At 44.0% G+C, this 26,957-nt stretch overlaps 1 protein-coding gene across 3 annotated transcripts; it reads left to right on the top strand.

Moving 5' to 3' along the window:
- Positions 1-25,636, top strand: Rpap1 (RNA polymerase II associated protein 1). Of its 3 annotated transcripts, none has more exons than XM_026392193.2 (25): positions 1-34; positions 5,485-5,741; positions 7,453-7,601; positions 7,860-7,949; positions 8,953-9,073; positions 9,829-10,050; positions 11,514-11,693; positions 12,713-12,828; positions 13,270-13,368; positions 14,190-14,291; positions 14,511-14,678; positions 15,132-15,314; positions 15,434-15,568; positions 15,667-15,837; positions 16,690-16,847; positions 17,464-17,622; positions 17,775-17,973; positions 18,571-18,680; positions 18,950-19,145; positions 19,323-19,475; positions 19,687-19,829; positions 20,417-21,173; positions 24,675-24,851; positions 25,000-25,059; positions 25,164-25,636. In XM_026392193.2, the coding sequence occupies exons 2-25, from the start codon at positions 5,561-5,563 to the stop codon at positions 25,311-25,313; spliced, it is 4,179 nt and encodes a 1,392-aa protein (XP_026247978.2). In that variant the 5' UTR covers positions 1-34; positions 5,485-5,560; the 3' UTR covers positions 25,314-25,636. The 3 variants fall into 3 exon arrangements, with proteins under 3 accessions (XP_026247978.2, XP_026247991.2, XP_026247984.2); XM_026392206.2 differs by having other exon boundaries at positions 10-67; XM_026392199.2 differs by lacking the exon at positions 1-34 and adding an exon at positions 94-229.
- Positions 25,637-26,957: the final 1,321 nt, after the last annotated feature.

The raw sequence follows: 26,957 nt of genomic DNA, 5'->3' as shown, positions 1-26,957 counted from the left end.
CCAATATGGCGGCGCCCAGGCGGACCTCGAGCTAGTAGGTGGCGGGGATTGGAGGGACTGACTTAAGGTGACTCGGAGCGGAGAATCCAGGGGCTTCGTGTTCGGTGCCTCGGTCGTAACCCGCCTGAAGGTCTTTGGTCTGTAGGGGAGGAGTTGCTACCTATTCGGTATATAGATCTTGGGCATGGCCCTTCATCAACCCGCAGCTCGGTGATTTCTGATGGCTGACGTGAGTGGTCCAGGACACTTAACTAGAGCCTAGGACAGTCGCGGGACCCGATTTGAGGGCATCTGGGCATAGGAGAACAGGCCGTAAGATAAGAGGCAACCCGAGAAACTACAAAAGTCCATTGTTAGCGCTAGGAATCATCCATACTGTAGTCCAAGATGTTATGGCTTCTATCACAGATTAGTTCTGGATAAAATCAGCCCTGGAGTTTGTGGGGAAGTATTTCTGTGGCTTTACTTAGAACTAAAAACTTGCTAGCTTTTTATTTATGTGAATAACAGATAATGTGATAGGTGCTTTGTGCATAGTCATTTAAATCCACAAAATTCCTATTCTGTAGGACCTGTTATACACATTTTACAGTTTTGGAAATTGGAGTTGGAATAGCTTAAATAATTCACACAGCTAGTAAGTAGTGGAGCTGGCATTTGATCTCTAGCCTAATGTTCCGAAGCTGGTGCCCATAACTATTCTGACTCTGCAAAGTGCATTATGACTTACCTCAATATCCAGCCCTATTTTAAACATTTAGGGATCTAACCCAACTCTGAAATCCTGTACTACTAATTTCTATATAACTCATTTGGTCACTGTGATGTACTGCTTTTTTAATGTATTTGTGTTTACCATTCATCCTCAGTGTCACTATCTGGAGGCATTTTTGCTTGTTACAACTGGGGGAGGAGTATGGGTAAAAGCCAGGAATGCTCCTAAACATCCTGTACAGGACATTATTCCACAAGAAATTATTGGACACTAAAGGTCAGTTGTCCCTATTGAGTCTCTAGTGTATGTCCAGCTTTTGTTCTTCAGGAGTTTCTTTATAGTGTAGCATGGATTGATGCTCTGGAATTGAATCCTAGTCCTATCACTTACTAATTCTGAGACTTTGGGCAAATAACTTAAATTTCTCAGCATCCCTTTTCCTCAGCTATTAAATGTGAATAACAATTGTATCCCACCTCATATGGTAGTTGTGAGAATTAAATAAGTGAATGTGAAAGAAGTGCTTAAACTAATATGTGCCATATATTCAGTGCCCAATAAGTCTTAACTATAATAATAATAATAATAATAGTTTTATTGTTATTGGCAACTCATATGGGAGTTCCAAAGTAGTTTCCCAACTTGTTTTTGTTTTGGAGATGCTGGGATTGAAACTTGGGCCTCACTCATTTAAGCACTATACCTTTAAGCTACACTCTCAGCCCTACAGACATATTTGATCTGCCCAAGATTTTTTTTTTTTTTTTTTTTTTTAATTCAGGGGGGATCTTACTGTGTTGCCTAGGCTGGCCTTAAATTTAAGAACCTCCCACCACATCCTCCTAAGTAGCTAAATACAGACCTGTGTCACCGTGCATGTTTCAAGTTTTTTTTTTTTTTTTTCTTTTTGATACTGGGGTTTGAACCCAGGGATACTCTACTACTGAACTACATCCCCAACCCTTTTTATTTTGCTACAGGATCTTGCTGAATTGCCCACGCTGACCTTGAATTTGTAATCCTACCTAAACTTGCTGGATTATAGGTGTGCAGTACCCCTGTGGGTGGCTTTGTTTTTGTTTGTTTGTTTGTTTAAATATTTATTTTTTAGTTTTAGGTGGACACAATATCTTTTTATTTTATTTTATTTTTTTAAGTGGTGCTGAGAATCGAACCAGTGCCTCACGCATTGTAGGCAAGAACACTACCACTTGAGCCACATCCCCAGCCCTGGCTTTGTTTTTTAAATGAGATATAATTCAAGCACCATAAAATTAACCACTTGGAAGCCTACAATTGAGTGGTTTTTAGTATATTCCACAAGTTTTCACCAACACTTTTCACTATCTAGAGAATATTTCCTTATCTCAGAAGTTCCATACCTGTTACCAGTCAATTCCCTTTTCTTTCCAGCTCTTCTAGCCCCTGACAACCACTAATCTTTTCATTTCTATGCATTTAACTATTTCAAGCATTTTATATAAACAGAATCATACATTGTAAGGTCCTTTGTGACTGGCTTCTTTTAGTTAGCATGTTTTCAAGGTTTATGCATGTTTTAGCATGTATCAGAACTTCATTCTGTAGGTTTTTTGTTTTTTTTTTTTTTGATACTAAAGATTGAACCTAGGGGCACTTGACCGCTGAGCCACATCCCCAGCCCTATTTTATATTTTATTTAGAGACAGGGTCTCACTGAGGTGCTTAGAACCTTGCCATTACTGAAGCTGGCTTTGAATTTGTGATTCTCCTGTCTCAGCCTCCCAAGCTGCTGGGATTACAGATGTGAGCCACTGTGCCTGACTTAGAACTTCATTCTTTTTATTGACAAATTATATTTCATTGTATATACCACATTTTGCTGATCCATTTATCAGTTGATGGGCATTTGTTTTTCACTTTTTAGTTATTATGAATAATGCTGTTCTGAACATTCATGTATATTTTCTTGTGAACATATGTTTTCATTTTTCTTGGGTGTATACCAAAGAGTCAAATTGCTGTGTCATATGGTAGCTCTATGTTTAACTTTTTGAGAGACTGCCAAACTGTTTTCCATAAAGGCTGCACCATTTTACATTCTCACCAAGAATAAATGACGTGCCAATTTCTCTACATCCTAGCCAACACTTGTTATTTTTTAAATTTTCTTCCCCCCCCACCCCAGTGCTGGGGATCAAACCCATGGCCTTGTGTGTGTAAGGCAAGCATTCTAACAACTGAGCTTTATCCACCACCCCCAATGCCGCCTTTTTTTCTTTTTTTAATTATAGCCTCCCTAGTGGGTGTGAAGTTTTGTGGTGTTTTCCTGTTTTGTTTTGTTTTTTCCTTTCTTTGATGCTGGGGATTGAACCTAGGGCCTCACACTGCACATACTAAACACAGCACTCTACCATTGATCGATAGACTTCTGGTCTTTGTTGTGGTTTTAATTTTTTATTTTTTTTTGTTTTTCTTTAAGACAGGGTCTCTTTTGTTTTAGTACTTGGAATTGAAACCGGGGCGCCTAACCACTGAGCCACATTCCCAGCCCCTCCCCCCCTTTTTAAAAAAATTCTAGTTGTTGATAGACCTTTATTTTATTTATTTATATATGGTACTGGGAATCGAACCCAATGCCTCACACATGCCAGGCAAGTGCACACAGTCCCAGCCCACGTTCCCAAGCCTTTTTTATATTTTATTTAAAGACGGGGTGTTTCTGAGTTGCTCAGGGCCTCACTAAGTTGCTGAGGCTGGCTTTGAATTCACCATCCTCCTGCCTCAGCTTCCTGAGCCCCTGGGATAACAAGCATATGCCACCATACCCGGCTCCTGAGCATTTTTAAATTGGGTCTTTTAATTGTTGAGTTGTAAGAGTACTTTAAATATTCTACATACAAGTCCTTTATCAGTTTTGTGATTTGCAAATATTTTTCCCTTTCTGTGGATTATCTTGATATTAACATTTGATGCACTTCAGTTTTTACTTTTGGTTAAATCCAGTTTATCTGTCTTTTCTTTGGTTACTTTTTGTGGTTATGTTTAGGAATCTGTTGCCTAATTTAAAGACAGGAATTTACACCATGTTTTTTTCTAACAGTTTTACAATTTCAGCTCTTATACTTAGCTCCTTTATCTATTTTGAGTTAGTTTTTTTAAAAAAAAACATTATTCTTTCACATATGAATATCCAATTTATCAGTACCATTTGTTGAAAATACTATTTTCCCCCATTTAAAAAATCTCATCCTTGTTGAAAATTAGTTGGAGCACTAGAATTTCATTGATTTATATGTCTGTCTTTATGTCAGTAGCACAGTCTTGATTAAAATAGCTTTGTATAAGTTTTAAAATTGGGAAATGTAAGTCCTCTAACTTTGTTCCTTTCCGAGATTTTTAAGGCTTGTCTGGGTCCCTTGCATTACCATATGAATTTCAAGATCAACTTTTCAATTTTGTAAAAACAGGCAGCTGGAATTTATATCAGAATTACATTGAGTCTGCAGATTTGGAAAGTATTTCCATCTTAATAGTATTAAGTCTTCCAATTTGTGAGTACAGGATGTTTTATTTAGGTCCTCTGTCATTTAACAACCTCCCTCCCCCAATTTCCCAGTCGAGATTAAGCCCATGGCATTACTCACACATGCTAGGCAAGTATTCAACCACTGAGCTATATCCCCAGCTCTTTAAAACTTTTTTATTTTTGGGGGACAGAGTCTCACTGGATTGTGATTCTCCTGTCTCAGCCTCCTGAGTAGCTGGGATTACAGGTGTGTGCCACCAGGCATGAATGACTCAACAATGTTTTGTAGTTTTTCAGTGGGCAAATCTCATACTTCTTTGGTTAAATTTATTCTGACATATTTTATTCTTTTTGATCCTCTTTAAATGAAATTGTTTTCTTAACTTCACTTTTTGGTTGTTTGTTGCTTGTATATAGACAGTAAATTGACTTTTTAATTATTACTTTTAGTTGTAGATGGACATAATACCTTTATTTTATTTTATTTCTTTATTTTTTTGTGGATCAAACCCAGTGCTCCATATGTGCTAGGCAAGCTCTCTACCACTGAGCTACAACCCTAGACCCTCAAATGATTTTTTTTTCCTTTTTAAAATTTTTTTTTAGTTGTAGATGAACACAACACATTTATTTTATTTGTTTATTTTTATGTGGTGCAGGGGATCAAACCCAGTGCCTCACGCATGCTAGGCAAATGCTCTATCACTGAGCCACAACCCCGTCTCTCAAATGACTTTTATATATTGGTTTTCTACAGCTCAATGTTTTTAATAATTTTAATATCTTTAGTTCAGGTATGTTCATTCCAGTTTGATACAGAATCACCACTTTCTGTTATGACATATTTATCTCCCTTGCTCCTATGGCATTTTTCTCATATCTCCTGTTGGTTGTTCTTGAAAATTCTTTTTTTGTTGTTGTTTAATATTTTTTTGTTGATGGACCTTAATTTTATTTATTTGTATGTGGTGCTGAGAATTGAACCAGTGCCTCACACATGCTAGGCAAGTACTCTTCCACTGAGCCACAACCCCAGCCCTGAAAATTCTTAACTACAGATTGTAAACAACCTGAATAACTGTAAATATTTTTGCTAAGCTGATGATACCAGGGAGAGTTGAATAGGGAGGGAATGACAATAAGATATGAATGAGGAGGAATGAGTTCCCATGAACTCATGGCGAAGGAGGGTAATCCCTGATGCATGGTAATGAGAACCAGGGTTTATTTGCAGAGGACCCATCATCTTTATTGTTCTTAGGGGTGACGAGGAATCTTCATGCAGAAGTAGTTCTGGAAAAGTCATACCTAGGAAGCAGCTGGAGTGTCAAATCAAGATGCTGTCCAGACCAAAACCTGGGGAGTCGGAGGTGGATCTGTTGCATTTCCAGAGTCAGTTTCTTGCAGCTGGTGCAGCCCCAGCAGTACAGTTAGTGAAGAAAGGAAGTAGGAAAAGTGGTGATGCTACTCAAAACCAGTCTCCATTGCAGGACCATCGAGATGTAGTGAAGCTGAATGGTGAGTGCCTTCAGGTGTGAGTTTGAGAATAAAAGAACAGCCTCGGAGTCCCCTCCTTCATCATTCTGCCCCACCACCACCATTATTTTTATTTTTTTATTTTTTAGAGAGAGAGAATTTTTTTAATATTTATTTTTTAGTTTCCCGCGGACACAACATCTTTGTTTGTATGTGGTGCTGAGGATCGAACCTGGGCCGCATGCATGCCAGGCGAGCTCACTACCGCTTGAAGCCACATCCTCAGCCCCCACCACCACCATTATTATCATCATCATCATAATTTGGTACTGGGAATTTAAGCACCCAAGGGTGCTTTCCCACTGAGCTCCATCCCCAGCCCCATTTTGATTTTTTATTTTGAAACAGGATCTTGCAAAGTTTTGCTTAGAACCTCGCTAAGTGGCTGAAATTGGCCTCGAATTTCTGATCCTTTTGTTAGCCTCCCAGGTCACAGGGATTACAACCATACACGGCTCCATCATCATCATCATCATCATTATTATTATTTTAGTTGTAGATATACAATATATGTATTTATTTTTATGTGATGCTGAGGATCAAACCCAGTGCCTCACACACACAAAGCAAGTGCTCTACAACTGAGCTACGGCCCCAGCCCCTCCATCATTATTTTTAAAAAATTTTTTTCAGATACTTGCATCTAAATTCACGAGAAAAGTTGGCCTATTACTTTCCTTTCTTTCTTTTTTAAATATATTTTTTTTAGTTGTAGATGGCACAATATCTATTTATTTTTATGTGATGTTGAAGATCGAACCCAGTGCCTCATATATGTGAGGCAAGCACTCTACCACTGAGCCCTAGCCCCAGCTTTCCTTTCTTATGATCTCCTTATGGATTAAAAAAAGATATCCTTATGGAGTTTTTTATTTGTTTGTTTTTTACTGATTATTGGAGGCTTGGACCCAGGAGTAAGTGTACTACCACTGAGCTAGGCCATATACCTTTTTTTTTTTTTAATATTTAAAATTTATTTTCATTTTTAAAATATTTTTAGTTGTAGATGGACATAATACCTTTGTTTACCTATATTTATGGGGTGCCGAGGCTTGAACCCAGTGCCTCATGTGTGCTAAGCAAGTGCTCTACTACAGATCTACAACCCTAGCCTTTGTTTTTTATTTTTACTTTTGAGACAGGTTCTCTCTAAATTGCTGGGGTTAGCTTCTTTTTTTGGGGGGGCGGGTGTGTGTACCAGGATGGAACTCCAAGGCACTTGGTCACTGAATCACACCCCCTGCCCTATTTTGTATTTTATTTAGAGACAGGGTCTCACTGAGTTACTTAGCACCTGGCTTTTTGCTGAGGCTGACTTTGAACTCTAGATCTTCCTGTGTCAGCCTCCCAAGCCACTGGGATTATAGGCATGCGCCACTATGCCAGACTTCCGGAGGTTATCTTCTTAATTCATAGTTCTTTTACCTCAACCACAGGAGTCACTGTGATTACAGGTATGTGCCACCACATGTGGCTTTGCCCCTTCATTATTTCAGACACCGCATATCCTCTGTTGCTTTAGTCCCATTTTATAGGTGAAGAAACAGGCTCATAAAGATTAAATATCTTACTTGGAATGACACAGCCAGAGCCAGAGCCCTATAGCAGCTGCCTTTTTTTCTTTTCTCCTATTGGCTTGGTGTCTTCCTTGAGGGAATGGATGCACTCACATCTGTTGTTTTCTTTCTTTCAGACTTACCAGATTTACCACCAGCTTTGGTTCCTGCTCCCCCAAAGAGAGCCAGGCCTAGCCTTGGCTGCCCCCTGCCTGAGGATGAGGACCCTGAAGAGAAGCTAAATAGGCATGATCAGCACATCACTGCTGTCTTGACCAAAATTATTGTGCGTCTTACCCTGGCTAAGCAGAACAAGGCATCTTAGGGCAGACAGAATATTGGGGGGAGAGGGTTTAGAGTGTAGGGTGCTTCAAAAAGGTAGACACTTCCCCTTTGGGCTGGGTTAGAATTCCTGAGACCTGATATGAGGTGTATTCATGATCCCCCAGATTGAAGTTCTCATTACGCAGAACCGGGGCCAGTAGGATATGCTCCAGTCTGGGGAAGTGTGTGCATCTTTGCTGTTTTGTGTTTGTTGCCACAGGAACGAGATACAAGTTCAGTGACTGTGAATCTGCCTGTGCCCAGTGGTGTTGCTTTCCCCGCTGTATTTCATCGCTCACAAGAGAACCGGGTAGGTGGTATTTAGTGGATAATCAGATGGATCTCATAGTACATCTTCTTCAGATAGTTTTTTTGTTGTTGTTTTTGCAGTGCTGGCAATTGAGCCCAAGGCCTCACATATACTAAGGAAGCACTCTACAATTGAGCTACATCCCCAACCCTTTTGTTTTAAGATAGGATCTTGCTAAGTTGAGAGGCTAGCCTAAACTTTTTTTTTTTTTTTGTGTGTGTGTGTGTGTGTGTGTGTATGTATGGTACCAGGGATTAAACCCAGGGCTACTTAACCACTAAGCTACATCCCAGCCCTTTTTATTTTTTATTTTGAGATAGGGTGTGATTAAATAGCTGAGGCTGGCTTTGAATTTATGGTCCTTCTTCCTTAGTATCCCAAGCCTCCGGAATTACAAGCCTGTTCCACCATATCCAACTGCCCTCAAACTTTTGATCCTTCTATTTCAGCCTCCTCATTCTGTCTCAGCCTCCTCAGTAGCTGGGATTATAGGCATTTGCCCCTACTATATCTGGTTTACTCCTTTTTTTTTTCCCCCCAAGTACTGGACATTAAATCTAGGGCAGTTTATTACTAAGCTATATCCCCAACCATTTTTATTTTTTATTTTGAGATAGGGTCTTGCCAAGTTGCTGAGGATCTTGTTAAATTACTGAGGCTGGCCTCAAATTTGTGATACTCTTGCTTTAGCCTCCTGAGTGTCTGGGATTATAGGCATGTACCACTGTGCCTGACATAACTTATTCTAATTTTGAAGCAGACCATATCAAGCACTTCATACACATTACCTCATTTAACTTTTATGTATCAGATTTCAAGACCTAAGCTTCTCTACAACCTACTTTTCCTTAGTACTGTGGTTATAGCCTGTGGAGATTATTAGTGTATTTTATCAATTTTATTGAGTATAAAGTCTCTTTGTTCTAGAGACCTTGGCATATGGAGATGAGATAGAGTGGATAATGAGCATTAATAATCTGGGTTTTCTTTTTTTCTCTACAAGGGGAAGCTAGTAACATCTGGTAAGAGAAGCATCTTTGCCCAGGAGATTGCAGCCAGGAGAGTGTCTGAAAGTAGGGTTCTGTCAGCTGAGGAAGTTGTGCCCAACCTGGATCCACCAGAGGGTAAGCTGGGGCTAAAGATCCTCAGGCTTGGCCTTTTCAGAATACGTGATCTTGAGATCTTTTGGGATATACATCTTCCCTGTCTTAAGTAGGGGATGCATTTGAGCCATCTCAAGAGAAAGTCATCCCATCTCCCTACTTAGAGTACTAAGTTTAGGAGCCTTGGATCTGCTTTGAATCTTAGGTACAGAGAGCGGGTAGGCTATTATATGACTCTAAGAGAAAGGCAAAGGGGTAGAAATGTCTGGCAAAAGCTACAAAATAAAGATATAAGCCAAATTTCTTTGTTTCTCTCTCTCTCTCTCTCTCTCTCTCTCTCTCTCTCTTTTTTTTTTTTTTTTTTTTGCCATTCTGAAGATAGAACCCAGGGCCTAGTGCATGCTAGGCAGGCATTCTACCACTGAGCTACAGGCCAGCTTATGAATTTCTATTAGTGATGCAGATTATACTGGAAGAGCGTAGGGTAGGCCCCTGGTGGTAGATGGTTACCTTGACATAACAAGTGAAGAGTCAGAAACTATGTTTCCAAGGGGAATCTTTTCATATAAGTCTTAGGGGAAGAGTGAGCAGAAAATCCAACGCCCTACTTACAGAGTGCCTAGAGTCCTATGCCACACTCAGTACACTTTCCATTCTGCTCAGGAAAGCTTCGGAGTCTTCATCTTTCTCCAGGGCTAATAGGCTTAGTGAAGAGGGCCACAGGTCCATTAAGTCAGGAAAACAGGGCAGTGAAACTGATCATACATTTCTTCCAGGTGCTGTGACCTGTGAAACACCCACTCCTAGGGACCAACGCGACCATATTCTGGGGAACAGCCACAGCTTTCAGGGACCTCATCTGATCACAGGGAAAGGGCTCAGGGGCCAGGAAGCTCAACAGGAAGCGCAGACCATTCACAAAGAGAATGTAGCAAGACTGCAAGCCATGGATCCTGAGGAGATTCTGCAGGAGCAACAGCGTTTGCTGGCTCAACTTGGTATGGGTGCCAGGCTTTCCAGCTGGGACCAGGCCGGGGAGGCCTGCCACTTATTGAGGAAGGGTTACTGTGAGTGCCAGGCAGTGCACTGAGTATTTTAATGCATTCTTCCATTTTGTCTTTAAACTACTCCTATGAGGGAAGTGGTATTAATTTAATTTTACTTATGAAAAAATTTCAAAACTAGAGATATTCTCTCCAGGTTATATAGTTGATAAAGAACACAGATTAGATTTTTTTTAATTTTATTTTTCTGTGTGATGATCAAACCCAAGGCCTTGCCCATGCAAGGCAAATGTTCTACCACTAAACTGTACGCCCAGCCTTACAAATAAGACTAAACCTAGGATTTAGGATTTCTATCTGGTATTAGGCCCTACTCTTCTTTTTTTTGTACTGAGGATTGAATCCAGGGACACTTTTACCACTGAATTTCATTCCTGACCATTTTAATTTTCACTAAGTTGCCAAGAAACCTTAAACTTATTATCTTCTGCCTTAGTAGCTAGAATTTCAGGCATATTCCACAGCATCTAGCTTCAGGTCCTGTTCTTTTTATTATTTTATTTTTAATTTTTTTTTAGTTGTAGATGGACATAATACCTTTATTTTATTTTTATATGGTGCCAGGGATCAAACCTAGTGCCTCACTCACGCTCTACCACTAAGCCACAACCCCAGCCCTCAGGTCCTGTTCTTAGCCACCAATGTGCTATGTTTTACTGTACTGGTGTAGTATACACTATGCTTTATTAGTCATACTCTAACTACAGCACTATATGTGTGTGTGTGTGTGTGTGTGTGTGTGTGTGTGTGTGTGTATATATTAGTTGCAAATGGACTTTATTTATATGTGGTGCTGAGACTCAAACCCAGGGCCTCACACATGCTAGGCAAGGGCTGTACCACTGAGCCACAACCTCAGTCCCTACAGCACATTTTTGTAATAGAACATAATCTGTTGTATGACACTTGTATTTCAAACCTCTCTCCTAGTTTCTGTTGAACAAAACACTCAAAATTTAATCAATCTTTTGCCCCACTATATATCTGGTAACTATGTAATGTACTAGACATGCATAAATAAATTAGCTGAGTAAAGTTGTGGGAAATTGTTCCCCTGAGTGCTTTCTCTTTGGTACTAGTCAGCATTCATTAATTCATTCTCTAGCTCCTTATTTCAGACCTGTGTCCTGGTGCTAATCACAGGGACAAGAGAACTTGGGTCTGAGGACTGTGAGGAGCAGGGGAAAAGTGGAGTGGTCACGGCCCTGGGGCACCTGAAGGTATGAGGATGTAGGGTTATTAAAGGGCCACAGGAGAGCCCAGAGGGCTCAGGCCAAGACTGAGAAACAACTTGTCCGGTTCTTAGCAACCAGTGGTGGGCAACTTGCAGCAGGTGTCAGGTATTAGGAGGCTAGGGAGGATCTGCCTTCACTCTCTCCCCTCTACCTTGTCTCCAGACCCCAGCTTGGTTGCCTTTTTGAGATCTCATAGCCGCACCCATGAGCAAAAGGGAGAGAAGGCCACCAAGGAACAGAGGCCAGGAGAACCCTCAGTTCCTGTCACCAAAGAGGAGCCCATCAAGTCAGCTTCTCCTAGTGAACCAACCAAAGAGGATAAGCTGGAGCCAGGAGTCCCAGGTTTGGAAGAGGGAACTATCTTTTGGTGGATAAAAGTAGAGAAGTGTTCCTTCCCCTAGCCCTGGTGGATGGGGAAGCGAGAGCTTCTCTGCCCTTAGACATTGAATATTAATCCTCATTAGTATTTTTAAATTGGCTCAAATCAGTCTTTATTTGCTGATGCACATCTTCCTACACAGGCTTCCTGTTTTCTTATTCTATTATTGCTCCTTCTCCCCCTTCCCTGGTAAGAGGCAGCCCAGTGTGGTGGTGAATGCTCCTTCCCTGGGCAGACCGTCTTCCTGCCCTTGCTACAGCTGCCCAGTCTGGCTGTTTCCATCCCACTCTTCTTTCTGCCTCTTCTCTCAGTGTTGTGGGGAGATGCAGGGCCAGGGTAATGGGAGAGGAAAAGTCTGACAAAGGTCTATGGACATGCCAGACCAGAAGCAGAGGCCAGTGGAAGCACTCATTTCCCAGAAACTAGATTATTTCATTAGGGATTAACAAAAGAAGAAATTGAATTACAATAGCCAGGAACCTCCTGCTTCTGCAGGAGCTCTGGGCCAGTTGGGCAGGTTGAGTGGGGGCAGGGGTGAGGAAGCAGGATGATATTGTAGGGGTGTGTTTCTATATCCTGCCCCTGGAGCAGATATAACCACCATCTCCTCATTGTCTCCACTCCCCAGCTCCTTAAGCAAACCGGCATTAGAGAGCAGAGAGCTACGCTTTGCCTGATATATATCCCTTCTCTGTTCCTCTTTCCCTCTCTCTTCTCTTTCTTTCCTTCTCTTCCCTTCCCAACAAATTCTTGAAGTCAGCAAAGGGCTAGAGCCAGGACTGGGTGTGTCTACCATAGCTGAGGTATTTGCCCAGGTCCCAGGAGTTCCATTCCCCAGGACATACCACTTAGTCATAACTGAGGGTAGAAGTTTCTAATCCTGGGTAGAAGCGATATGCCAGCTGCTATCTGCTGACTGAGGCCCCAGTGGACTAGTGATCTAAGCCCCTTAGGTAATACTATCATTCTTTCATCTCCCCAGCACAGACATTGCCTGTGACCCCCCACAAAGAATGGCTACACATGGACACTGTTGAGCTGGAAAAGCTCCACTGGACCCAGGACCTGCCCCCACTCCGGCGGCAGCAGACACAGGAGGTAAGGTGGGGCTGTTGCATTTGTCCTCAGAACCTGCGCATGAAAAGCATCTTTCCTTTGCTTTCACCTTCCTCTCCCATCACTCTGCCTGGCCCTTATGATCAGAAAAGCCCCATTTCTAGTCAGAAGTAAAGTCAGGACCTAAGTCCTCAGCTACCTAAGGTTAAAAGTAAGGAGTGGGCCGGGTGTGGTGATATAGATCTATAATCCCAGCTACTCAGCAAGCTGAGGCAGGAGGATCCCAAGTTTGAGGCCAGCCTCAGCATCTGAGCAAGCTATCTTGGCTGTGGATATGGTTCTGTGGTAGAGCAGCCCTGGGTTTTGCAATACCACAAAAATTCTTTTCCCTATAATACTGCAAAAAAAAAAAAAAAAATGTGAGGAATGCATATGGGGAATTTGCTGCTACCACCTGTTCAGTCTTCTTTCTCTTCCCATTAGAGAATGCAGGCCCGCTTCAGTCTTCAGGGAGAGCTGCTACCCCCTGATGTGGACCTACCCACCCATCTAGGCCTGCATCACCATGGAGAAGAGGCAGAGGTGAGGCATGGAGGCCAGGGAGGACTGGGTAGCTCTTGGCAAGTGCTTTTAACAACCATGTGGAAAAAGACCTCTGATCAATTGCCTTTGACATCCTGTGTGCTCTGATCCAGTTCATAGCCTTGCTGTCGATTCAGTTTCTAAGGCTCAAAATCTTACTTCTCTCTCTTCGCCTTCTGGTTAGTTTTAGAACTTCTGTCACTTCCCCATGATGCTCCCTGGATCATGGCCTCATGGTCTTGTGTCTGCTCAATCATTAAGTCTTCCACACTGTCCCTCAGGCCATTCAGTTTTTTATAGGACTGCCATGTTGATTTTCTCTGGCCTAGCTCAAGCCATGCCCTGCCTCAGAAAATCTCACAGCTCCTGTCTGCTCACAGAATAAGGTCCTGGTTCCTCAGCTTGTGAAGACAGTTCTTCCACAGGTTGTCTCTGCTGACCCTGGACCTGCCTCCTTCACTCCTGATGTTACCACTCTGTGGTTCCTCCTCACATTCCATGTGCTCAAGAACCTTGAGGACTCACTCCAGGAAATGTTTTTGCCCTTTGCTGTATGCCAGACCTTTGAAGCTCTACCCATCCACTGAGATCAGATCATTTTTCCTGGTCCACCCTTTCTAGTCTGCTGTTAATACATTCTCAGTACTAACTGTTAATTACTTGCGCTCATATCCTATCTGCTGTACCAACTTGAGGTTCCATGGAGAGTAGGAGCAGGGGATATCACTTACTTATCTTTGTCTTTCCCTTGATATCTTGCTGGGTATTTGGAGGCACTGCCGTGTGTTTTGGCCCCTTCTGACTTCTTTTCCCTGCCCCAGAGAGCAGGGTACTCTCTACAGGAGCTGTTCCACCTGACCCGCAGCCGGGTGTCCCAGCAGAGAACACTAGCACTGCATGTGTTGTCCCAGGTCATTAGCAGGGTAAGTGGACTGCTGGCCTGGTCCTGTCCAGCCTCATCCCACACCCTTACTCCTTGACCTTTGATTTTCCTACCTCCTGCCCTTTTCAGCCTGGTACTATCCCATACAGCAGTTGTCTGTGGGTCAGACTGAAAATGGGGCAAACACAGGGTTATGAGTGGACAAAGATTCTGTATACTTTCAGCATCTTCAGCAAAATTTTATCCTTCTGCCCCCAAGGCCCAGGCTGGTGAGTTTGGGGAGCAGCTCGTGGGCAGTGTCTTACAACTCCTATTGGATGCTGGTTTCCTCTTTTTACTGCGCTTCTCCCTGGATGACAGAGTGGATGGAGTCATTGCAGCTGCTGTCCGGGCTCTTCGGGCTCTGTTGGTGGCTCCTGGAGATGAGGTATCATAGGAATAAGAACATACCAAGGCTGGACATGGTAGCTCATGCCTGTATTACCAGTGGCTTGGGAGGCTGAGGCAGGAGGATCACAGGTTCAAAGCTAGCCTCAGCAACTTAGTGAGCTATAAGCAACCTTGTTGTTTAAAAAATAAAACCAAAAGGGTTGAGGATGTGGCTCAGTCGTTAAGTGCTCTTGAGCTTAGTCCTTGACACCAAAAAAAATAATGTGGCCCAGAGGCATCAGGGACTAACTCCTTATTGTAGGAATGCACCATTGCTAAGACTTTGTGGGCAGGGCAGAAAAGGGGATAGCAGGCATCGCCCTCTTCTCCCAAAGACCCTAAAATCTTGAAACCTTCCCCTTCTGTTATTTGCGGGGGGCTTCCACCATACCCCTGGACCCATTTCCTGCCACTTCCTCCTCTTCTATCCCTGTCCCCTATCCTCTGGCAGGAGCTCCTTGACAGCACCTTCTCATGGTATCATGGCGCTTCGGTGTTCCCTCTGATGCCCAGCCGGAAGGACAAGGAAGACGAGGGTGAGGATGAAGAACCCCCAGGAGAAAAGGCAAAAAAGAAGATGCCTGAGGAAGAACATCGACCTCCACCTGACCTGGCCCGTTATGATGTCATCAAGGTAGAAGAAAAGCTGCTTTTCTGTCTCCTTTCCTAGAAGTTAAACATGTTGGGCAGCAGGGGTCATCAGGGCCCAGGGCTTGACTGCATTCAGCAGTTCGATTCTCTCTCAACCCCCAGGGACTCCTGGCTACCAACCTGTTGCCTCGGCTACGGTATGTGCTGGAGGTGACCTGTCCAGGACCCACTGTGGTCCTTGACATCATGGCTGTGCTTATCCGCTTGGCCCGGCATTCTTTGGAATCAGCCACAAGGGTGAGAAGGAAAGTGGGGCAAGGAATGGGCCAAGCCTAGCTGGGCTTGCTCTTGATCCTCAGCCTCCCTACCTCCCTTTTTGCTCCTTTTTCCCATAGGTACTAGAGTGCCCACGCCTGGTAGAGACCATAGTTCGAGAGTTTCTGCCCACCTGCTGGGCCCCCATCGGGGGAGGACCTACCCCTAGTCTACACAAAGTGCCTTGTGCTGCTGCCATGAAACTGCTTCGAGTCCTAGCCTCAGCTGGTAGGAATATTGCTGCCCGGCTGGTGAGTAGGCATAAGACAAGGGATGGAGGACACAGAAAGGCTAGGTTGAGAGCTAAGGATGGCCTCTGAACTCTAGGTGGACAGCTCATGCCATCATTTAGAAATTCAACTGAAACCACCAGGCAGAAACCTGATCACCTGGAGCCTAGTATATCCTGTAGGCTTTCCCTGGTCTCATGATGTGGAGAGGTTCTCCTTGCTGTAGACCCAGATCAGAAAAGCCACATACAAATGAGACACTCATCATCTATAGCCAAGTAGCCTAAAAAAGTACCCAGCAAGTGCTTACTAAAAAGAAGGTCTAGTTGGGCATGGTTGCACATGCTTATAATCCCAGCTACTCATGAGGCTGTGTAATAAAGATCTCAAGTTCAAGATCATTTCAGGCCATGTAGCAAGACCCTGTCTCAAATAAAATAAAAAGGTCTGGATAGAGGGAGGTGGCTAGGGATATAGCTCAGTTAATAGAGTGCTTGCCTAGCATGCACAAGGCCTGGATTGAATCCCTAGTTACCCACCCCACACACACACATACACACACAAACACACACACAGAAAAAGAAAAAAAAATTAAGGCCTAGGATGTAGCTCAGTGGTAGAGCATTTGCCTAGCATATATAAGGCCCTGGGTTCAATTCCCAGCACAATTAAAAAAGAAAGAAAGAAAGAAAGATTGGGGAGAGGACAAGGTAGTTTCATCCCTGCTCAGAGCTGTGGCCCTGTGGCATGTAGATAGACCTGGAACCAGGGCAGGGCTGAGTTGAGCCAATCTCTATAGTGAGAAAACCTGACACTGGTTAGAATTGTAAGTTCCAGCTAGCCCTGATTACCAGACTTTCTGCCTACCTGCAGTTGAACAGCTTTGATCTCCGAAGCCACCTGTGTCGCTTCATAGCTGAGGCTCCCCAAGAACTCCCCTTACCCCCAGAAGAAGCCGAGACACTGTGCACTGAGGCTTTTCGTCTGTGGGCTGTGGCTGCCTCCTATGGCCATGGCAGTGAGCTTTACAGGTGAGGAGAGGCAGGGTGTAAACTCCCTTGTAGGTGTAGACTCCTCCACTTCTGTACTAACCTGGTGCCTCTGCTTTGCCCAAGATCCTAAGCTTGGAGTGGGGCTAGGAATGAAGAACAAGGGATTAGCCAGTTTGGAGGTGCACGCTTATAATTCCAGTAGCAGGGAAGACTGAGGCAGGAGAATCACGTTTGAGGCCAGCCTCAGCAATTTAGTGAGGCCCTAAGCAACTTAGTGCGACCTGATCTCAAAAAATAAAAAGGGCTGAGGATTGGGCTCACTGGTTAAGTACCCAAGGTTCAATCCTCAGTATCAAAAGAAAAAAAAAAAAAAAAGAGGAAGAAGAGATTCTTCTGGTGATAAAAACTCCTGGGTCAACACCTGCTGAGGAAGAGAGGGACAAACATGAGTTAACTAAGTTTTACACAAAAGCATTGTTATCTTGATGAAGTCAGATATAAGTTCCCTTTCGTTGGGGCATCCTTGAATACCCTGGGGTCTTCTGTGTCCCAGTTCTCCTTCAGCAGATGGCAGATCCCTGACCTGGGTTGTACATTGTGTCCTGCATCTTCATCCCCCTTCATACATCAGAACTTAATACTTGTTCTTCCCTAGGGAACTGTATCCAGTGCTCATGCGAGCGTTGCAGGCTGTGCCCATGGAACTCAGCAACCACCCACTTCAGCCACTGTCCATGCAGCGGATAGCCTCCTTGCTTACTCTCCTCACCCAGCTGACCCTGGCAGCTAGCAACACCTGTAATGAATCCACCAGGTAGGCCATAACCTGAGCCTGCCAGTAGGAACATTCTACTGGCAACCCCCAGACAGGAGGGAATGCTCCTCCAAGTGGAGAGAATGGTTAGATCTTAAGAGGGGAGTGGGATAGCAAAATCCTCACTGTGGCCCCTTTTGTCACTCTTACAGTGACCCTGGTGTCTACCTCTCTGCACCTACTTCCTCAGTCACTTGGACACAGGTATCTGGACTCCAGCCTCTGGTCGAGCCATGTCTAAAACAGGCCTTGAAGCTGCTTCCCAGACCTGAGATGTGGAGTGCCCTGGGCCCAGTGCCCACTGCCTGTCTGCTTTTTCTGAACGCCTACTACCAGACCTGGAGCCAGCAGGTGAGTGCTGCCTGCCTGCCACCATGTCCGGACACCTGCATCTGTCTGCCTTCCACCTACTTGTTCCCTTTTTGTCTCCACTCAGTTCACCTCTCTGTTTCTGCCTCCCCATTTCCAATTTTTCCTACCCCATCTTGTTTTCTTTTATTTATTTCTGTGTGTGTGTGTGTGTGTGTGTGTGTGTGTGTGTGTGTGTGTATGTGTGTGTGTCTGTGTTTGGTGCTGGGTATTGAACCCATGGCCCAACACCTACTAGGCAAGTTCTCTACCCCAGTCCTACCCTCCACCTTTTAACTCCTACCTTACCTCCTCTTCCCACTTCCATATCTCACAGAGCTTTGAAGGAGTTATATAGGTGAGGATTAGAGACCCCTGAACAGCAGCATAGCTTTCCTACAGCTTTATGCTGACTTCATGTGACCCTAGATTTGGGTTCCTGAGCAACCTTGGGACCTTCCCTCCCTCAGAGGGTCAAACTGCAGAATCCTACAGACTGATTCTCTGAAGCTCTTGGAATTGTGGGATTGATCTGAGTCCACAGGAATTGGGAGAATGGTTGTCTTGGACCATTAGCTCAATGAGCTCTTTGTTCTGCAGCCAAGCTTGTGCCCAGAGGACTGGCTTCAGGACATGGAGCGCCTTTTGGAGGAGCTGTTGTTGCCTCTGCTAAGTCAGCCCCCTCTGAGCCGCCTGTGGGATTCCCTCAGGTATGTTCTGGGTGAATGTAGCTATGAGGAGGCAGGGGAGGAGGCTGTTTCTCTCCTTGTGGAACTCTTGGGTTCAGCTCCCCTGGTCCATCCCAGGGTACAGATCCTCAGAGACCTCAGGGAAATTCCTGCTAGGAATCCCTATCAGGCAGTAGCTGTGTGGGGCTTTGAGTGTGGACACCTGTCTGCATAGCCAAACCCCTGATGGCCTTTTCTAGTCTGGTACACATCAGGCCAGAGCCCTGTCAACTTCTCCATTGTGTCTACAGGCACTGCTCCCCTCTTTGTAACCCGCTATCTTGCACTCCGGCCCCTGAAGCTCTCTCCAGTCTCGTGTCGCTACGCTGCACAAGAGGTTGTCCGCCTGTCAGTCTGGCTGGGTCAGCCTCACCCTTCCCATTCCTCACTGCTCTCCTCTCTCTATTCAACACCCTGGCCCGGATCCATAAGGGCATATGTGGCCAGGTAAGCTCCAAGTGCCTGGTTAGGAGCCAGGCAGGGGTCAAGATGTCAGAAATCAGAAAGAAAGGTGTATGTGAGGGTGGGGGGTACCTGGGCAAAGAGAGGTCTTTCTGCCAGTACCCATTTCTCTGAGTGACTGGAAGTCAATTTCTAGATCTGAACAAACTTATTTTTTCTCAGCTGGCTGCTGTATTGGCTGCCCCAGGACTCCAGAACTACTTCCTCCAGTGCGTGGCTCCTGGGACTGCCCCACCCCTCACACCATTCTCTGCATGGGCCTTGCGCCATGAGTACCACCTGCAGTACTTGGTGCTTTCCCTGGCTCAAAAAGTGGTAGGTCCCCTTGTTTGCAGGTTCTGCCCTGTTACTACCCATGCTTCTCTAGCACTTGTGCTACTTCTGCCAGACCATGTGGCTCCTACTTTATTCCATTTATTCTGGATCTGTATCCTCCATCTTGCTTATGTCCTCTCCCTCACTCTTCTCTGCTTTGATCCCTCCTCTATCTTCCCCACACTGAATGACACTGCCTTTCTCTCCGCAGGCAGCATTCCAGCCAGTGCTGACCACCAATACTGCCCTTTTTCATGCTATGGCCTTGGCCCTGCTGAGCCGGCTGCTGCCTGGAAGTGAATACCTTGCTCAGGAGCTGCTGCTAAGCTGTGTGTTCCGCCTGGAGTTCCTCCCGTAAGTCCAGGGTTGGGGGCATCAACTCAACTCTTTTAGATGCTGCAACTCAACTCTTTTAGATGCTGCAGCAATAGTTAATAACGAGTCTGAATTGGAAGCCATGAGACCTAGGTTTGATTCTCTTTTATTTATGGATTATACTTAACTTGTCTGAGCTGCTGTTTCTTCATTAGTAAAGAAAGATGAGGTTACTACCCCAGAATATGATTGTGAGACTTCAGTGCAACTGTATGGCTAAAAATGGCATATAAACCAACTGTGTGCATATAATAGTTAATGAGTGTGAGCTCTAACTGGACTCCCTTAGGTATTTAACTGTATTTTACCTATGACATAGAAAGAGTCTATTATTATCCCTATTTTACTGTAAGGGAACAAGCACAGTTTATGTGAACGTGCACCTCAGCAGCTGGCTCCAGCATCTATTCTCTTAATTGCTACACAACATTGTGTGGGAGGTTATCCAAGGAGCAGAGAGGAGTGGGATTGAATGTAGAATCCTCTGGGAAGTCCTAAAGAGCTGGCACAGCCTTCTGGGTACTGTGGTTCTAACCCTTGTTTTTGGCTTTTGGGTCCTGTTATAGAGAATATGCATCTGGGGGTCCAGAGGCAGCTGACTTCTCCGATCAACTCTCCTTAGGGAGCAGTGGGGACCATCAGTGTGGGCGAGGAGCTCTTTTGGTTCAGGCCTGCCAGGACCTCCCCAGCATCCGCAGCTGCTACCTGACCCACTGCTCACCAGCCCGAGCCAGCCTTCTGGCCTCCCAGGCTTTGCACCGAGGGGACCTACAGCAAGTCTCAACTCTGCTGCTACCTGTACCTAAGGAGACTCTGCTGCCTACCGACTGGCCCTTCCTGCCATTGATTCAGCTCTATCACCAAGCTTCCGACACTCCCTCAGGAGTCCCTCCTGTGGACACCCTGGGCACAGCCATGCGGGTCCTGCAGTGGGTGCTGGTTCTAGAGAGCTGGCGCCCTGAGGCCCTCTGGACTGTGCCTCCTGCTGCCCGCCTGGCACGGCTCATGTGTGTGTTCCTGGTGGACAGTGAGCTATTCCGAGAGATCCCAGTACAGCGTCTAGTTGCAGCCCTCCTAGCCCGGCTCTGTCAGCCTCAAGTCCTACCAAGCCTCAACCTGGACTGCCCACTGCCTGGCCTGACTTCTTTTCCTGACCTATATGCCAGCTTCTTGGAGCATTTTGAAGCTGTCTCTTTTGGGGATCACCTCTTTGGAGCTCTGGTCCTCCTTCCCCTACAACGTCGATTCAGTGTCACCTTGCGCCTTGCTCTCTTTGGAGAGCACGTGGGAGCCTTAAGAGCTCTGGGCCTGCCTCTGAGTCAGGTACTTTCTCAGCCCAGCAGGGCCTGCCAAAGGCACACCACAGTGGGTCCTGGGGGGAGTCCTGAGCAGTGGGAGCTTTCATGGTCCTCAGGTTTGTTATAACTCTGTGGGCTTAAGCAAATTAGAAGAATCCACAAAAAGGGTTTAACAAGGCATCTGGCATATAATTGTATTCATTCTTTTATTTATTTATTTGTTTGTTTGTTTATTGTGGTGCTAGGGACTGAATCTAGGGCCTTATGCATGCAAGGCAAACACTCTACCGACTAAGCTAAATCCCTAGCCCAAATATTCATTATTATTAACAAAGCATGGCTTATATATATATACATATAATATATATTATAGTTAGACACAATACCTTTATTTTATTTGTTTTTTTATTTTTATGTGGTGCTGAGGATTGAACCCAGCACTTCGCATATGCTAGGTAAGTGCTCTACTGCTGAGCCAGAACTCCAGCCCCAAGAGCATAGCTTCTTGCTCATAGGGTACTATGATTTAGATAAAAAGAAATTTGGTAAAAGCCCATAGTTCTGAATTATCCAGATTCCTAGGTATTAAGTAAGGATTCAGAGAAGGGAAAGATCAGAGGCGATTTCTCGTAGGAGAAGTCTTTGAAGGTTAGATAGAATTTGAGTTGTTGAAAAACTTGAACAGGATGTTCCTGGTGGAATAACATAACTAAAAATCCAGAGGCAGAACCTAGCCCAGGCCTCTACACAGGAGGCTGAGGCAGAAGGATCACAAACTCAAGGTCAGCCTGAGCAACTTAGCAATAACCTGTCTCAAAATAAAAAAGGACTGAGAATATAACTTAGTGGAAAAGCACCCCTAGGTTCAATCCCAGTATCACAAAACAAAAATAAAAAAGGCAGGAAAGAATATGACAGGGCGCAGGGAGGGAGGAGAGGTTTCTTTGGGGAACGTGTTAGAAACAAGGCTAAGAAACAGAGTCCTGGAGGGCCTCAAACCTCAGATTAAGGAGTTAAACTTACAAATTATAGTTACTAATTAGATCTCTTTTTTAAGATTTGTTTTTTAGGGCTGGAGTTGTAGGTCAGTGGTAGCGTGTTTGCTTCACACATGTGAGGCACTGGGTTTGATCCTCAGCACCACATAGAAAGAAAGAAGGAAGGGAGGGAGGGAGGGAGGGTATTGTGTCCATCTACAGCTAAAAATATTTTTTTAAATATTTTATTTTTATTTTTATTATATCTTATTATGATAAAATTAAAAGATAAGTATTTTAATTTTACCTCCCAGCTACTTGAAAGGTTAAGGAGGAGGATTGCAATTGAATTACTATTTCAGACTAGTATCACCAACTCAGTGAGAATCCATCTCAAAATAAAAAAACTAAAAGGGCTGAGAGCCAAGGATGTACATCAGTAGTAGTATGCTCTTGGGTTTAATCCCCAGTACCAAAAAAAAGGTTTTATATACAAAACATTGTATATAATACATTTTTTATATAAAAGGAACTAAAGAAATATAAATAAAATTATTTTTAAGAGTTAGCACATTTTAGTCATCCATAATCCCATTACCCAGTGGTAACCTTTTTTTTTTAAATGTTGATAGACCTTTATTTATTTATTTATTTATTTATTTATATGTGGTGCTGAGAATTGAACCCAGTGCCTCACACATACCAAGTAAATGCACTACTCCTGAGCCCCAGCCTCCAGTGGTAACCATTTTTTTAAATCTTTTTCTAGTTCTTTTTCTATGCATATATATTTTTATAAAAATAGTATCACTGTATAATGAACTCTTTTTTTTTTTGTACTGGGGATTGAAGTTAGGGGCACTCGATCTTTAGAGACAGGGTCTTACTGAGTTGCTTAGCACCTTGCCATTGCTGAGGCTGGCTTTGAACTCGTGATCCTCCTGCCTCAGTCTCCCAAGCTACTGGGATTATAGGCATACACCACCACGCTTGGCTTGTATAATGAACTTTTCAATTAACATTACCATAACTCAGGTGGCTGAGGTAGAAGGATCACAAGTTCAAAGCCAAACTCAGTAAGACCCTGTCTCTCTCTCTCTCTTTTTTTTTAAGATCTTTTATCTTTTTTTTTTTTAATATATTTATTTTTATGTGGTGCTGAGGATTGAACCCAGTGCCTCATATATGGGAGGCAAGCACTCTACTGCTGAGCCAAAACCCCAGCCCTGAGACCCTGTCTCTTAATAAAATACAAAATAGGACTGGGGATGTGGCTCAGTGGTCTAGTGCCCCTGAGTTCAGTCCCTGGTATCAAAAAAAAAAAAAAAAAAAAAAAGATAAGCATTTCTTACATCACATAAGAAATAAACATTTAATTTTTTTTTCAGTGCTGGGGATCAAACCCAGGGCCTTTCGTGCATGTTAGAAGTGCTCTACCACTAAGTTACATCCTTTACCCAAACTTAAAACTTTAAAAATATCATGTAAATATCATATTCACTGCTTGATTATATTACCAACTATCAAAATTCATGTTCTCTGAGGCAGACATGATGGTATACAACCTGGGAGGCAGAGGCAGGACGATTGCAAATTCAAAGCCAACCTCATTAATTTAGCAAGCCCTAAGAAACTTAGCAAGACCCTGTCTCAAAATAAAAAATAAAACAGTCTGGGGGTGTTGGGGTTGTAGCCCAGAGGTAGAGTGCTTGCCTAGCATGTGTGAGACACTGGGTTCAATCTTTAGCAACCCATAAAAATAAAATAAAGGTATTGTGTCCACCCACAACTAAAAAATAAAATGTTTAATTAAAAAAAAAAAAAAAAAAAAAACAGGCTGGGGATTGGCTCAGTGGTAAGCACCAGTACCAAAACAAACAAGTTCATGTTGTCTGGATACAATTTTCTTTCTAAAATGTTGTTATTAATTCCACACAGAAATGATTATATAGCTGAGTGTGGTGGCACATTCCTATAATCCCAGTAGCTAGGGAGGCTGAGACAGAAGGATTGCAAGTTCAAAGCCAGCCTCACCAATTTAGCAAGGCCCTAGGCAACTTTATGAGACCCTGTCTCAAAATCAAAAGGGCTGGGAATGTGGCTGGTTAAGTGCCCCTGGGTTCAATCCCTGGTACAAAAAAAAAAAAAAAAAAGAGAGAGAGAGAGAGAGAAATGATTACTTAGATAAAGTTTGTGTACAATGCTACTTATACATGGTTCCTTAAAATAACAAAAAATCTGAAAAAATCTACATGCCTGTGAGGAAGTTAACACAAAGTAGGCCCTGGGTTTTATCCTACCACCCCCAAAATAAAAAAAAGCTTTACGTTCATTAAATAATATGTGCTAGGCAGTAGAAATTCACAACTACTTCTCAGTTGCTGCTCTGCTCTTTAGTCTTTAACCTTCATGTGCTAGAGAAAGATGAATCCAGGACCTTATCTCTACCCTCATGATTGGGTTTGGATGTGCCCACCAACCATCTACCATGTTGTTTCGTGGTGCACATTCCCGTCCTTCTCCTCAGCATATTGTTTCCCCTGTCACAGTTGCCAGTGTCCCTGGAGTGTTATACGGGCCCTCCCGAAGACAACCTGGCCCTCCTTCAGCTCTACTTCAGGACTCTTGTTACTGGTGCACTCCGTCCACATTGGTGTCCTGTACTCTATGCTGTCGCTGTGGCTCATGTCAATAGCTTCATCTTCTCCCAGGACCCAAAGAGCTCAGTAAGTTATATCCCTATCTTCAGAGGGAGGAAGGGAGCTAGCAATTGAGCTGCCTGTAGGCCAGCTATAGAGGAGATGAGGGTCAAGCAAGGCTAGTGGTGAGTTCTGGCCTTTGGCTTGGTGCCACCTTTCCCTATTGTGTTTCTAGGATGAAGTGAAAGCTGTCCAAAGAAGTATGCTGCAGAGAACTTGGCTGCTAGCAGATGAGGTAGGGTTGGGGCCATTAGAAGGGTGGGAGATGAGAGGGTTTTATGGACAGAGACCACAACAGGATTTCACTACACACTTCATAATGTTTCTTCTCTCCTACAGTGTCTCCGGCAGCACCTCCTGCATTATAAGCTTCCCAGTTCCAGCCTCCCAGAGGGCTTTGAGCTCTATTCCCAGTTGCCCCCTCTGCGGCAGCAGCACCTCCAGAGAATGGCCTCAGGTATACTACAAAATGGAGTATCAGAGACCTAGGACAGTTGCTACAGATGGGAAGATGGATACATTCTCCAGGGGCTTACCAGTGGACACCTGGTTGGACAGAAAAGCATCACTTCCTAGAGGAAGCAAGACACAAAGGAGCAGAAAGCTTCCTGTCCTGAGAGCATGTTGTTTGAGCTTTTTTTTTTGAACAGAATGGTCCTTACCATTACATCCTGGTACCTGGAGCGCAGGATCTGGGGCTTCTGAGGGCCTGTGCTGCGAGTGAAGGGTGACTTAGTTGTTTACCCCCCCCCCTTTGAGATAAAACATTCTACATACATCTCACCTACTATGTTGTGCATTGAAATAAATTCTTTTTTTTAGGTCCTGGCTGATTTGGACTGATCTTAATCATGTTAGTTCAGAGTTGGTATCAAAGGGTGTTATTCCAAAGAGAGGTGAGGAAAGAATCGAAAGTGGGAGGCTAGGAGGGTCACAATTTCAAGGCTAGTCTGGGCAATTTAGTGAGATCCTGTCTCAAAGTAAACAATTAAAAGATTTGGGGATGCAGCTCAGTAGTAAATCACCATCAAGTTCAATCCCCAGTCCAAAAAGAAAAAAAAAATCATGAGTGGGAGGTGAGAACAGTCCACAACTGGGGACCGCAAGAATGTGTGTCTTAGTTCCTGGATAGAGCAAGCCCAGAGCAATGCTTTTGGGAATGAGGGTATTTCTTGAACACTCCCAGCAATCTACTAGGAGTATAGGTATCCTTAATGTGATAAGCATAAGTCTCTGTATCATCCTATTTCCATTAACTGCTGCTTTACCACTGAGCTTACTGAGCCACATCCTCATTCTTTCTTTCTTTCTTTCTTTTTTTTTTTTTTTCTTGAGACAGGGTTAGCTCAGGAACTTGCTAAATTTCTGAAGCTGACACTGAACAGGAGGTCATCCTGCCTCAGGCTCCTGAGTTGCTGGGATCACAGGTGTGTGCCACCATGCCCAGCCAATAGGTTTTATTAAGCAGCCATTGTATCTGCATATAACAATGGTTTTCAAGCCTGAGTGATAAAAATCACCTAGGGGGTGGATTAAAACAGATTGCTGCCAGGCATAGTGGTGCAGCCTATAATACTGGCTACCTGGGGATGGTGAGGCAGGAGGAAGATTGCAAGTTTGAAGTCAGCCTCAGCAACTTAGCTAGACCCTATTCCAAAATAAAGAAGGGCTGGGGATGTAGCTCAGTGGTAAAGCACCCTGGGTTCAATCCCCAGTACTACAAATAAGTAAATAAATATTGCTGGGCTCTACTGCCAGACTTCAGTAGGTCTAGGATGGGGCCAAGTATATGCATTTCTAGCAAATTCCCAAGTCATACTGATGCTACTGTCCTGGACCAACCACAGTTCAAGAAACTGGTTTTACAGGGATCTTGTGAAGTAAATTCTCTTATCTCATAGTGGGATATCTACAGAGTTAACTGGGACATAGAGCCCAGAGTTTTTATAAAAATCATTTTGTGGCTATAACTAGTACTACTTACTCAGACTTTACCAAGTAGCTAAACTGCTTTTTAGGTGTTTTATATTAAACAGAGGTCTCAGTCTTTTAAGTTGCATTTTGAGGGCTGGAGATGTGGCTCAGCGGTAGCGCGCTCGCCTGGCATGCGTGCGGCCCGGGTTCGATCCTCAG

The sequence above is a fragment of the Urocitellus parryii genome, chromosome 6, assembly GCF_045843805.1.
Source record: "Urocitellus parryii isolate mUroPar1 chromosome 6, mUroPar1.hap1, whole genome shotgun sequence".
Classification (NCBI taxonomy): domain Eukaryota; kingdom Metazoa; phylum Chordata; class Mammalia; order Rodentia; family Sciuridae; genus Urocitellus; species Urocitellus parryii.
Note: the sequence above shows the minus strand (reverse complement) of the source record. Positions and strands in the feature narration are given on the sequence as shown.